This window comes from Rhineura floridana, chromosome 1 (assembly GCF_030035675.1).
Source record: "Rhineura floridana isolate rRhiFlo1 chromosome 1, rRhiFlo1.hap2, whole genome shotgun sequence".
Classification (NCBI taxonomy): domain Eukaryota; kingdom Metazoa; phylum Chordata; class Lepidosauria; order Squamata; family Rhineuridae; genus Rhineura; species Rhineura floridana.
In genome coordinates this window covers 245,204,762-245,218,573 of record NC_084480.1, presented here as the reverse complement: position 1 = coordinate 245,218,573, position 13,812 = coordinate 245,204,762, and the positions used below count along the sequence as shown (strand labels likewise).

The following is a 13,812-nucleotide window of genomic DNA, read 5'->3' as shown; positions in this document are numbered from 1 at the left end:
TTTGCCCCCAAAATAACTAAGAAAACTCCAGAGATGCCAAAAAATGCCAAAAGCAGAGTGAAAATACTGGACTCAGAACAGATCCAATGCAAGCTCAGCCACTATATAGGAAAAACTCCATTTTGTATTTGTTTATAACAACAATAACACTATATATAAAGGAAAAACTCTCTCTGTCAGTGTTCCCGTGTTATGGTAAGCCAGTATTCCAGATTTATCCTGGCTTACTGTGAATGAGGAGCATGCTGGTGCACACAACCCATATGCTTCTGCTTCAAGCCTCCCTTCACATGAGCAAGTAAAACAAACCAGGAAGCTGCAATAAGCTTGGATTCCCATGACATGCAAACCCAGTATCCTGGTTTATTGCTCCCAAACAACCCGGGATTTGTAACCTAAATTCAACCTTTTTTATATAAACCTGACTTGTCTGGGAGTGTATTGTCAAATGAAATTTTATTGTCGGGAGATATGTGGAATCCAGCAATTGTCCCTTTAATCCCTTATAGCCTTTCTTAAGGGTCTGAAACAGCTTAATAATATGCTTTTATATAATATAAGCATATGTCATAGTAATATGTAGAAACTTAGAGTTCTATAAGAATGAATGATGAAAGGCAGTCTAACTAGAACAGACTGGGAGGCGTTGGAGACTCCAGGTCACAGAGAAGACAGGAAGAGCAATGTCCACAGGCCAACCATGGGCAACCTTTTGATCTGTGAGAAAGCACATCTTACCTCCTTGTGCTGCTTGCCCAGAAATACTGATGCATGTAGCAGCTGCCAGTCAGGGGGATGGCACATACACTGATCGTGATTGGCTGCACAAGGGGCCAGTCCCTGGGAAGTAGAATAACCTACCAGGCATAAAGAAAGCTGACAGTCCCTTGTTTGTGAGATAGTCCATATACCACCATAGGGATTACACAAACCAACATTAAGAGATCAGCCACAAGGGAGTGTGTGACCCAGCTGTCGCTGTGGCTAAGATCTAGAGAAGGGAGTCTTCCCAGTAGCTGAATGATGAGGTATTATCTGCTCTGTAGAATCATATCTATTAGATGTAAACAAAGCTGTTAGCTGAATAAAACAATTTAATTAGCACAGCTGATGTTAATCTTCAATGCTTATCTGAACCCATTTAAAATAATATCTTCCCCCCCTTCACCAGCAAACACCAAGGGGGTGACAGAACAAGGATCAAGAAACCAGAATTTGGTTTGGGTTTGGGAATACATGTTATGGGAAATCAAGCTAAATTGCAGCTGCCTGCATGAAGGGATAAGAGAAGTAGGAGTGAACAGGTTGTGTGCACACCAACACACTGCTAATTCACAATAAGACAAAATAAGCCAGGAATCCTGGCTAACTGTGATATGCAGATGTGGCTACTCTCTCATATATATGTACAAACATATTATGTTATGCAGTACAACATAATACATATATAAATATATGAACAACGTTACAGCAGAGGAAAAGCTTGAGAAAAATGTGTGTTTACAAACACTGAGCTCTTACAACAGGGTAAGAAAAATTTAAATTAAAAATGACATGTGAAACTAGATTCTACTTTTTTTTTCTTCTAGCAGGTTTCTACCCCCATAGGCCAAGACAGCTTCAGAAAAGCTTCCTCCGCTAACAAAATATTCTCTGTGATATATATGTATAATTGTAATTTCTGTCAAATACCCTAGGCTATACTTCTTTGCCAAATTTGTCTAATGTCATTGTGTATATTCTGTAATATTCCACACATGTCAAAATTTATATTCCATACAAAGTTCAGCAAGCTGAAAATGTTTAGTTCATTTTTTAAAATAAAGTTTTTATTCCTGAAGGCTGGTAAGATAGGCCTGAAAGATGAAATCTTAAATCTGAGAGGCAGAATAAAAGCAACAAGCAAAACTTCAAATAGCCACCATTTCAACTACCTATACGACCCATGGCTCTGTCTGTAATTAGGGAAAACAGAGTTATGAAACAATAAGGAAATGCATATCAATACACCTAATTTGCATAACACATATAAGACACAAAATTAAACTTTCCTTTATGCAGAAGGTAGGCTACCTTGGCACACAGTAGGAAAGAATACACAGCCTGATTATGATCTTCATTAACAGGACCACAGCTACAAAGCACTTTATACATCATGATCTTTTGTATGCTGGCTGCATTTAAAAAACAAAACAAAAACAAAAATGCAAAACATTACAAATTCAGTACAGATACAGTAGGGCCCCGCTTTACAGCGATTCGCTAATACAGCGATCTCAATTAGATGCAATTAGACTAAAGCCCCACTCATACGGCGTTTGTTCTGCTTTTACGGCAGTTTTCGGGCATTGTGCCCCATCCTATTCAATGAGTTCCGCTTTACAGTGGTTTTCGTTTTACAGCAGGGGTCCGGAACATAACCCGCTGTATGAGTGGGGCCCTACTGTATATATAAACAATTTTTGGATTTAACATGCTTCTTTTCTCCCTGCTTTTTTACCTGATTGTCGAATCCGTTGAATGGTCTGTTGGACCAGCACCTCTGAACGAGGGACTATAACAATGAAATCTACTTTGCTGAAGTGGCCCAGATCCAGGCTTTGGTTGCCACTGTCTGCTATGGCGCACACCTGTGACAAGAGCTTTCTGGCAATTGTGAGTTGTGGTTGATAAATTTGGAAGGTTTCAGTGTCCAAATCTAGAAGAAAGCAGAACTATAATTTAGTTTCTAGGTCCCAGAGAGAAGTCCAGAGATGCCCGATTATTATTTTCCATCTCTAAAGCCAAACAGACCTGGCCAATACCTGGATCAGAGTTCAATGGGACTTACTCCCAGGTAAGTGGATATACCAAGGGTGGGGATTTGGATTGAGCCGGCAGGCCAGTTCTTGGTTCTCCTTTTTTTTGGCAGGCCACTTTGATGGGTAAGCAGGTCAATCACCTGGTGTCTCTATGACATCAGGTAACCCATTTTCCTTTGTAGCACAGCAAGCCACACTATGAAGGAATATCCAAGCCTAGCCAAGTATGGTTTGAAGCTACCATCCATCACCTAATACTTTCTGTAGGACTGGCTGTACTACAAAGTGTCCCATCGGGAAATCAGTAGTGCAGCCGATTCCAGGTGGCTTCTCTCACCACTAGTCAGCAGATCAGTTGTGACAGCAAGCGTCCCTTGCTAATGAACAATCAGGAGTGCACTTTAAAGCTCTCCAATTATACTCTAGCAGCCACATCTCTACCTACCCTCACACCTGACATCACATATGATGTCAGATGTGTGGCAGGTGGTCAATTTTTGGGGGTAATGGCTTTGCAGGCCATTTTGGGACCCATGTCAGGCCTAATTAGGCCCATGGACTAGAGGTTCCACCATGCCTGGTGTATACAGATGCAGCCTCCTGTCTTAAGCAATAGGCTAATTACAGCAACACTTGCTTTTGCAGGAGAAATTCCATATCCGAGTAGGGGAATGTGTGGCAATATGGCCTTGTGATCCAGTGCACTTCAATCCAGAAATGGTAGATAAATAAAAAATTAATACTATAAAATTGTGACTTGTTTACAAAGCAACTTCATACAAAGTATGTCTTTATGTGCTAGTGACTGAAACACCTAAAACTGCCATAGGAAAACATTTGGAATCGCTTTTTAATATCCTCCCCGCACCCACACAATTCCACATAGGAACGTTTTTTTATATCCTCCCTGCCTCATTCATTCCACATGGGAAACATCTTTTAAAGATGTTTCTGTTATAGCATTTTGTTATCAGCAGTCTACTATGAACCTATGCACTGTACTTTAGATTTGTTTCCTACTTGATTTTTTTGTAATTTGGTGAACTAGCTTAAAGTTAATAGAAAACATAATAATGGGTAGAGAACCTGACAACTACTGAGCCCAGACCAGTCCTCCACACACCAGCTTGTGTATTAGTACAGCCAGCTGATTCTTGGCAAACTCAGTTTAAACCTGGGGAAAAATAGTGCAACTGTGGAACTACTAAAACAACTTTTCTTTGCTTGATCAGAATAGGGATGAGGTGGCAATATTTCCATGACCACCATGCCATCCAACTATCATGTTTTCTTGAATTTCATAGTTTGGCCAGTGTAATGAGAGCAAGGGAGAATCTTAATAGATTATGCCCTGATATTTTCCAGCTTCTAGGCTACAATTTGGCTTTGACATAAATTATTTCATTTCTTGCAAGACAAACCTTACCGAATTCTTGGGTGGAAACCATGGCAGCTGCTTCTTGAAATGACACACATTCATTAACATCTCCATTGAATGGGATTACAACATTATCTCCTCGTCTCTGTTGCATTATCTCTAACAACTTGTCCAGTTCATCGCCTAGTAAAGAATTTGCTTTTAGAACAATAAGGTATCTGAAACGGGTATAATACATTCCTATGAAATCGTTCCAAGAAATGGTGCAAAGGAACACAGTGTCAATATTTAACATTGATCCAGCATTTTTTCCAAATACTGTTGATCAAATAAAGATTAACAAAAGGGTTAAAGGGCAACCAGAGCTGTTCAATCTGTTCTTTTAATATCAGTGGTTATAAACTATGTGTCATTTATTGTTAAGATACATGTAATGGGAATAATGTAACTGCTTTGTGGCAATTCTGTTCCTCCCTGCAGAGCAGGTTCCAGAAGTAGTGCTGGGGGATTGTTGTCCCCTATGAGTTATATCCTATATATTTTGCCAAGGTTCAATCTCATCTCCCCTTTTTAACATCCACATGAAACCACTGGGAGAGACTGTCCAAATGTACGGAGTAAGGCATCATAAGAATGCTGATGGTGCCCAGTTCTATTTCTTCTTTTCAACTGATCCTGATGTGGCAGTCACTTCTCTTAATAGCTGTTGGGAATCAATAATGAGCTGGATGACAGGTCAATCAAGACGAAGTTGGTTAAAGTTGGTTCAGGACTCAAAGAATTGGCTAGCTGGAGAAGTACTTCTTGTGTATTGGTTCACACCCTAAGGAGAAGGCCCACAGTTTGGGGGTATTCTTCTTTAAAGAATGTCTGCTCCCCCATGAACCTGCTGGAATGCTGAGATCATCTTCAAAAGCCCTTCACCAGAGGGCCCCACCATCAGAACTGAGGCAGGTGACAACACGGGAAAAGGCCTTTTAGAGATGGTCACACCTGTATGAATCATACATATTTTCAGTACTAGGTGAAGGCCTTTTTAAAAAATTTGCCCAGGACTTTTAATCTGTCTTAATGCTACTTTCTTCTTAGACTGTTACTGCTTTTAGTCCTACTTGTTTGTAACTGCTGGCTTTCTATTGGTTTTATCATACAATGAATTATCCTGAAAAATTTAAATATTTTAATCAGATAAAGCAAAAACAAACTAACCAACCACTCTTGGACTTGGCATTGCTGTTAAGAGTCATAGATAGCTTCTGTGGCCTTTTATCAGCTTTGGTTGATTGCCAGTTGTGCTAGAAGAAAGAGACCTGGCTATTGACATTTATGCCTCGGAGACCAGATTGGACTCTTCACAGAGCTGTCTTCGAAAACTCTCTGGAAACATCAACTGATACAGAATGCCAACACTGCCACCCACTTGTTAGTATGTGTGAGCTGGTGAGACCATCCCACACTAGTTCCAGAACATTTCCATTGGTTACCAGTTTATTTCCCAGCTTGATTCAAAGTGCTAGTTTTGATGTGTTAAGCCCTACATGGCTTGGGCCTCAACTAGCTCAGGAAATGCCTTTCCCCATATGAAGCCCATCCCCTTTAGAATTTTAAGAACTCTGCTTCAAATGCCGTATTTCCAGGAGCTGGGACTTACTTCCACTAGGAACAGGCCTTTTCGGTTGTGGCACCCAAAGTGTAGAACACACTCACTGGAGAGGCCTATCTATATGGTCTTCCCTGTTCTCATTTTGGAAAGAAGTGAAAACATTTTTATTCTTCCAGGCATCTGGGATTTATCTGGAAGTATGCTTTCACTGTTGTTCTCCCTATCCCCCAACAATTGTTTTATTAAATAATTTTATAATGTTTCATTTTCAAACTGCCTTAAAAATTACCTTGGGATCATTTGTGTTGAAATATGATATAGAAAAGTGGTAAACAAACAAAACCCCTTCAGTGCCATAGTTGCTCCACTGTCTAGAAAGAGCCAGTGATAAATGAGAAATGAAACAGGAGGGGGAGCCCTCACTTCATAAAACAAGCATTAGGAGGAAACAGGCACTTTTAAAAAGAGGAGAGTATAGAACAACATTCCCTGCAAGCTTCCTTGTATTTTAACCTTCACACATCTACACCTACGCTAGACCATGGAGCTTTTTCGAGTCAATTTTAGGAGGCCTCAAAAACTCCACTATTTTCTTTTAATAGCTGGCAGCGGGCTTCAAGATATCACCAAAGCAGCTCTGTATGGAAACTATTTAACATGGGCCATTTAAATATATATATACATATTACTTAGTGTGTGAAAACTCTCAGATTTATAAGTGAAAGAAGTAACAGCAGAATCTTAGATTCACTCACCTAAAGATGTGTTTTTGAAATGTGATGCCAGAAAACTAACTTTTCCTGTAATGAGCTCATAACTTATCTCCTTTAGAAACTCACTGGTAGTAAGCATACTCTCTGCTAGTGCTCTAGACTGATATTGACCTAGAGAACAGAAAGAGCAGAGAAAAATCACAGGATATTTTTCAGTGCAAGGACCTTGACTTCATAGAGGACATTCTGTGTGGCAGTCCCCATCTTCTCAATGATCTCCCCAAAGGCCAAATGAAATAAATTTTGTATGCATAGCTTTATACCAGGGAAACCTCAGGACCCAATCCCAATCTTGGCCCACCAGGGATGGGTGAGGCCTTTCCCCCAAAACCACATTGACCTGTCAAACAGGAGATAAGTGAGGGCAGAGGTCTGGTTTGGCTGCTTCCACCAGTTCTCCACAGGGAACTGGCACATGCAACCAAAGTAGTAAGATTTAGCCCCCTACTCAGTCTTGCTCAATTTAACCCTATGCTCAGTCCTTCAGTCCTGCTTCATACTCCTTCACCAATAAGGGGAACACACTGGTTAAACAGACCCCTGAAGACAGCAGGATTGAACTCTCTGCTCATCAGCTAACGAGCGGAGAGTTCAATCCTGCTGGGTGTTGCTTTGCCAGTGCATTCCCTACAAGGAATGTGCTCGCGAAACAGACTTTTCCTACCACCCCACAGATCATCATGATGTCATATGGACAGATGGGTGGCCCATGGGGGGAGAGAGACAAAGATCTAGCCTGTCAGACCAAAAAGTTCCCCTGTCCCTGCTTTAAACTATGTTTAAACTTTAAACTAAGAAACATATGCATGTATAAGCAGTTTGTAAGAAACATAAATTTTAGTCTAGAATCCCAGTTGCATGACCCTTGATGACTAGAAATCATTGTTTGGCTCTATGGTACCTTCACCTCATGTAATTAATTCCCCTGTCTGTCTGAATGTTTATTTTTGAGCATTTTGAGATTCCCCATACATAATTAAAGGCAGTTGTGCACCCTTTTACTACATAGTAGGTAGCAATGTTGTTTTTAATTAGTATTCACCAAATCTAATGGTAGTTCATGTTCTGAAACAGGGAAAAACATTGCATTAGTTAGAAATATATTTACTGTTGTGGAAATTGTGGTCTCAGTCCCAAAAGTACTCTCAACATTTTCAGATCTCCTGCTCTGCATTTTCACATACATTGGAAATATTTGTGGAGTCTGCTGAATGGAGTAGGCTGGGGCAGGAAGAAGGAGGTTCCTGAAAATCAGACAGGGGCACCTTCCATCCACCCCATTCTACAGGCTGCAAAACACTAAGGGTTGTATCCAATGTTAGCTCCACTCAGAGTAGACTCTTTGAAATTAATGGAAATAATTACCTTATATCCATTACTTTCCACAAGTCTACTCTGAGTAGAATTTAGTGAGATACAATGCTAAGTCTTTAAAATAATAATAATTGGTATGTAGGATATACTTTCCCAATATTGGCAGGATGTGTATGTGCTTGAATTAGGTTGCCAGTATTGAGAGCATTTACATCATAATACTAAAATGCTTGTTTGAATATCCCACATCTGTAATGCAAATACAGCAACAGTTGGAACATGCAGTCATTTAAAAAAATAGTTCACTTCTGCTTTCTCTCTTGTATTAACAACAGTCATACATGCCTAGTGAGAGAGAGGTTCAAAGGTGCTTTTAATGTCATGTGAGAAAGGCTGCATGTTGACAAATGAAAGCACTGTAAGTTCCAGAGATAACAGCACAATACCTTGACACAAACTAAATATTGTGTGAGCAAGTGCTTCCCCCCATCTAAATTAGAAGGAGCAATAAGACAGTACATTTTCACATCAGTTCAGCACATCATTTGCCTACTGTTCCTCAAAGTCAGCCTGGCCCCTGAATCCTGCAAGAGCTCTTCTTGTTAAAAGAAGTCATGCAGAGGAAGAACTTGCTTATAAAGTGCAGAGTAGCCAAGTAAACACAAAAGAAAACATTGCATAAAGCCACAACATCAGACAAAATTATCTGCATTTTTTTTAAAAAAAGGATATAAATTCATCTCTCTCGATCTGGAATTTCTCTTAAACAACACATTTATAGAAGATATTATGCCTGGAATTCAGTATTATGTAAGGAAGGAAATAAATAAATTACCATAATCTAACAGGGCTGAGCTCAAATTTTATAACCAATTTTAGTTTAGTTTTGGCTAGTGTTTTTTTAAAACACCTCCAAATTTAACCAGTTTTTCAATACACCTCTCAACATTTTTCATTGATTTTTTTTCACACCAAGTTAGGTAATTTCCAAGCAAACTTGGAAATGCCTAAAAAGGTGCCCAACTTTAGAATCTTCAAAGGCCATGCCAAAGGAAGTTCCCAGACTCCAGAAAAGGATACTGAGGTCTAAAAGCATAGCCTTGCTCAGTGATCACACACTTCTCCTCTTCCTGAGGCTGGACAGCTTCTATGAGCATGGTCCTTTAAGAGACTTCAAGGCTGAGTAACCTCACCCATGAATAACCTAAAAAATGTGATGTGTGCCTTTGAATGTGCACACACGCATGGACACATATCTACTGTTTCAGTGAAAGAGCTTTACCTTGACAGACAGAAGAAATGCTTTGGAGAACAAGAATGATTTGTCAATTTCCTCTTTTGGGCAGAAGGAAAATGTAAAAGTCTATCAGAAGGTATCTGTATGGGCATAAATACCTGTATATTGCATCTACATGGATCTAGGACTCTATTTTGTTTTCTCTTTAGTAACAGAGTATCACTCCCAGCCTCCTGCCCCAACATTCATTCCCTAATTGCCAAGCCAGCTGTTAAATAGAGAGTTGGCAACTTCAGGAATGATGCAGATTGTGCTGAAGTGGAACTAGAAAGACAAAAGCCAAGGGTCATGTATGCAGCCTTGGGGGTTGTGGTCAAGATAAAAGCCTAAGAGCAACACAATTCCGTACATATCTCAAACAAAGTGAATCATGTAAGAACCTCTCAGAAACAAGAGGAAGTGCAACATGTTGGCTACTTCTCCAACAGCAGTTTGAATGGTTGTGCACAAAGCAATCTACACCCTAAATTACTTAAAGAAACTTATCTAGTTCATAATGGAAATCATTGGGAGAACCCAAAGAAACAGAAATATCCCAATTCAAAAGTTTAAAAGGATATACAACACTAACAAGTAGAATAATGAAATCAGAATGCTTAACAGAAATACTATTAAATAAATAACCCACCCTGTGCAGCTACATGTTAATATTACTAATCAATGTTAATATTGTGACAGTGTATTCATTCCTCAAGAGACCTTTAAGAAACACTGGCATTCTGTTTCACCAATTAAATCTGGTCATTACTAAAGCATCACTTAACCAATGTTGTATCTCTAACATTTGATGGAGAAATTGTACTCACCTAAAACTACTACACAGAATTCGTTCCCTCTGATCTTCGATGAGCAGATCGCAACAACATAATCTGGCAGCCTTTGCTGGTGCTTCATTTCACTCAGAGATCGCAATGTTTCTGAAATGCCTTCGGCCAGGGAATTCTGAGTAACCACCACATGCACCATATCCTGGGAGACACTGGCAATTAACCTGGCAAGCCACGGGAGTTGAAGTGGCGACAAGGAGATGCACTGAGCACTCATTTGTAAAGGCTGCTCTCTCAAAGTAAACTCCTGCATAGCTTTCAGCACAATCTGTTCAAATTCTTCCCTGAGTGGTATTTTATCGGGACCTGCAATTTTTGTTAAATAAAAGGATCAAAATATATAATCAAAAACCTCTTCCATCAGGGTGATTTATTCTGTTACTAGGTAAGAGTGCTGTCAAAGGTATCTAAACCACAGGACTCAAAACACAACATTTCACAGCAAGCTTCTCCAATTTTAAAAAAAACATGAATGGATTTAATCACTACAAGATTAAAGAGACAATAAAAGACAAGAACTGGTTGGCAGAGATTATTACCTCAGGGAAAAATTAAAAAGTCTTTTCCTGAAACATGTGGCTTGACTTGCTTGCGAGAATCTTACCTGGAGCTTTTTTAAAATGCAAGCCCCTCCATGCAGGTGGCATAAAATAGTTGCGTGGGCTGATAAGGACGGAGTGCATGCTTACTGGATGGTTGGAAGCAAAGGCCTTTCACTTTGTTCAGTTTCGAGAATTCTACAACAGTGTGCGCTCAGAGACAAATTGGGGGTTGGGGAAGGAATCACAAGGGAAAGCTGGCAATTGATCCACAGGCCTAAATTAAGCACAAGCAGTCATCAGAATTGAAACTGGACAGCTTACAATGCCTTGTGTTACACTGAGTGGGATGGAGAGGATGAAAACCCCATTGTCTTATAATCTCACTGAAAATTCACTTAAAAGTGGAGAGAGATGTCAGAGGGGAAGACATATTTTCCCTAGCAAATCTGCATTTCTATTGGAAGGCTTACCTAATGTTTGACAATTATACATTATATACATGACACCCTCCATGTGGGAGTGATCAAAAACCATTACCAATACAGATAGGCTTCCTGTAGGAGCTGTTAGGTTTGTTAGTTTCTTATACTATGCACCAGCCTGCTTGCATGGAGAATCTTCAGTACTAAAGGAGGCCAGGATCAAAACTCTCATTGTTATTTAGCTGTTCTAAATGCCAGTTACAGCATCTTTATGGAGCATTACTACTTAGAGCCAAACTATATATGATGTTAACTGCATAGTTCTCCCTTGACTACAAAGGCTTTCCCCCTTCCTCCCCACTACAAACTGCCAGCATTAGAGGACTAATCTTGATCAGGACTCTAGCATGGCAGGTATGGGGGAGGCTTTAATTCCTCCTCCCTCACTACTATCGTCCAATCTAGATGGGGGTACAGGAGTATGCCTGCAATTTGCACTGCAAAAAAAGTTCTCATTTGTTTCAATCAGACTTTTTTGCAATGCAAATTGCTGCAGCAGGAGCAAAAGGGTTAACGATGCCAGGGTCCCAATCCAAATCAAGGCCCTACACTGGCAATTTGTGAAAAGAGCCCTGCACTCTGGAAAAGAACTGTGTAGTTAAGGTCACATATATTTTAGCCCAGTAAAATTGTTTTAGGTAGGTTCTGTGTAATAATAACCAAAACAGTCTACTGAACCGAAATGATAACCTGAAATTACCAGAGGAAGAAAGGAAAAAGTACCACTGAAAACTCCACAACTAAACATGCAACTGCTCCTGGGTCATTCCATACATGGGCATTTACACCCAATTTCAGGATGTCTGTATTTCTGGTACAGAAAAACAGTCTTAACATTTGCATGTCTTGATTTTCTCTGAATTTTTTTTGACAACCATTTCCCATTCATTATATCATCAATTTGGCTTTATGTTGCTCTCTGAGACATGTGATAGCAGGATTTTCACCCACTACATTTCTTTCTTTCTTTCTTTCTTTCTTTCTTTCTTTCTTTCTAAACTGTGGTACTGCAGAATGTAACAGACTTCATGTAAAATTTCAGGTGGGTCTAGCTGAATTAAACAGTGTCATTCACAATCAGGAATGACTAATTTTGGCAATTCTCCATCTTTCTTCCCAAAATATCACAGCAAGCATTTACTCTCTGCATACTAATATACAAGAAAAATCATCATACACAAGAACATTAAAATGTTTGCTGGAGTTGCATAAAGGACTACCCTTAACCAGGGCTTTAATGGAATGACCAAACTAGGAGGCTACTCATTCTTTATGTTTTCAGAAACCTGAGCAGAGGCCTAACTCTGTCTCAGTGATATCAATAGAACTTAGAATTGCTCAACTTGGCTGGATTTTGTCCTGTTATTAAGGAAACATCCTCCATACAAGGACTATAAAATTCCTACTAGAACAAAACATTATTTTGACCAGAGTGTCAAAGAGTCCGCTTTTGCCCATATTGTTCCACCGAAATAGTTTCAGCAGCAGAAAATACTAAGCCTCACATAGGAAACACCTGACAGTCTGCCAAGGAATCCATTAACAAATCTAAATCAAGAATTTGCACTGCATATTGATAAGAGTCTTGAGGATCAGCACAGAGGAACAAGTACCTAAACAGGACCAAAGATGGCACTCATTCTCAGATTTTGAGATGCCCACAGCTTAACATAAATAAAACAGAAATATCCACTGACAGTGGAAGCAGCAACAGACATGGCCACTGGTGATCTGCCAACGCAAGCCCTGTAACTGAAAATACCCATTATTCACAAATACATGTAACAGTCCTAACTAGGGGGCAATTATGAGTGAGTGAGTAAATGATGTTATTGTAAATATGCATCTGGAGTCTGATGTTGGAGGACAGCAGCTGAGGGTGCAAATTATTTATTAGATTTCTTATCCATCCTTTACCATAAGATCCCAGGGTGAGTTATAACAATCAGCAGAAAAATGGCCATTCACACAAAGAAAACAAACATGCCCCTCTGGGGCTCCTTTTAATTAAACACACACACCTTGTCTGGCTTCATTAACCAAATTTCTTACCTGCAACATCTCATATTCCTTTCAGTTTAAGAGAGACCATTTTCAGCATGAGTTCTACGAGATATTTATTTATTTATTAAATTTATATCCTGCCCTTTCTCCCAGTAGGAGCCCAGGGTGGCAAACAAAAACACTGTAAATCATCATTATAAAGAGGCTTTAAAGTATATTAAAACAAAACATCTGTCTTGTTGAAAGTGGAAGGCCTTCATAAGCTCTAGAAAGATAACAGAGACATTGCCTGTCTAATATTTAAGGGGAGGGAATTACAATGGTAAGTGCCACTACACTAAAGGTCCACTTCCTATGTTGTGCGGAAGAGACCTCCTGATAAGATGGTATCTGCAGGAGGCCCTCACCTGCAGAGCACAGCGATCAACTAGGTATATAAGGGGTAAGGCAATCTTTCAGGTATCCTGGTCCCAAGCAGTATAGGGCTTTGTACACCAAAACCAGAACCTTGAACTTGGCCCAGTAGCTAATGGGCAGCCAGTGGGATACCCAATATAAGAGAACACATTTTCCCTCACCAATGTGAATACTGTCTAGTGTAACCACTCTGTCAAATTTTACCTGTATGACAGTATGTATGACCGTTATCATACAGTTGTAACTGTATGATGGTTATCTTTTAGAACGGGTATGGGGTATCTTTGGCCCTCCAGATGTTGCTGAACTACAACTCCCATTATGCCTGACCATTGGTTGTGCTTGCTGGGCTGATAGGAGTTGTACTTGAGCAA

At 39.8% G+C, this 13,812-nt stretch overlaps 1 protein-coding gene across 12 annotated transcripts in view; it reads right to left on the bottom strand.

The window, feature by feature from the left end:
- The window catches only part of GREB1L (GREB1 like retinoic acid receptor coactivator), a 300,655-nt gene that overhangs the window by 53,601 nt on the left and 233,242 nt on the right, over positions 1–13,812 (bottom strand). For all 12 annotated transcript variants that reach the window (XM_061596502.1, XM_061596493.1, XM_061596580.1 and 9 more), the window contains 4 exons: positions 9,973–10,299; positions 6,538–6,666; positions 4,228–4,362; positions 2,501–2,698 (listed from right to left, as the gene is read on the bottom strand). In XM_061596502.1, coding sequence (XP_061452486.1) covers positions 2,501–2,698; positions 4,228–4,362; positions 6,538–6,666; positions 9,973–10,299 — 789 coding nt within the window. The remainder of the gene's footprint in view (positions 1–2,500; positions 2,699–4,227; positions 4,363–6,537; positions 6,667–9,972; positions 10,300–13,812) is intronic.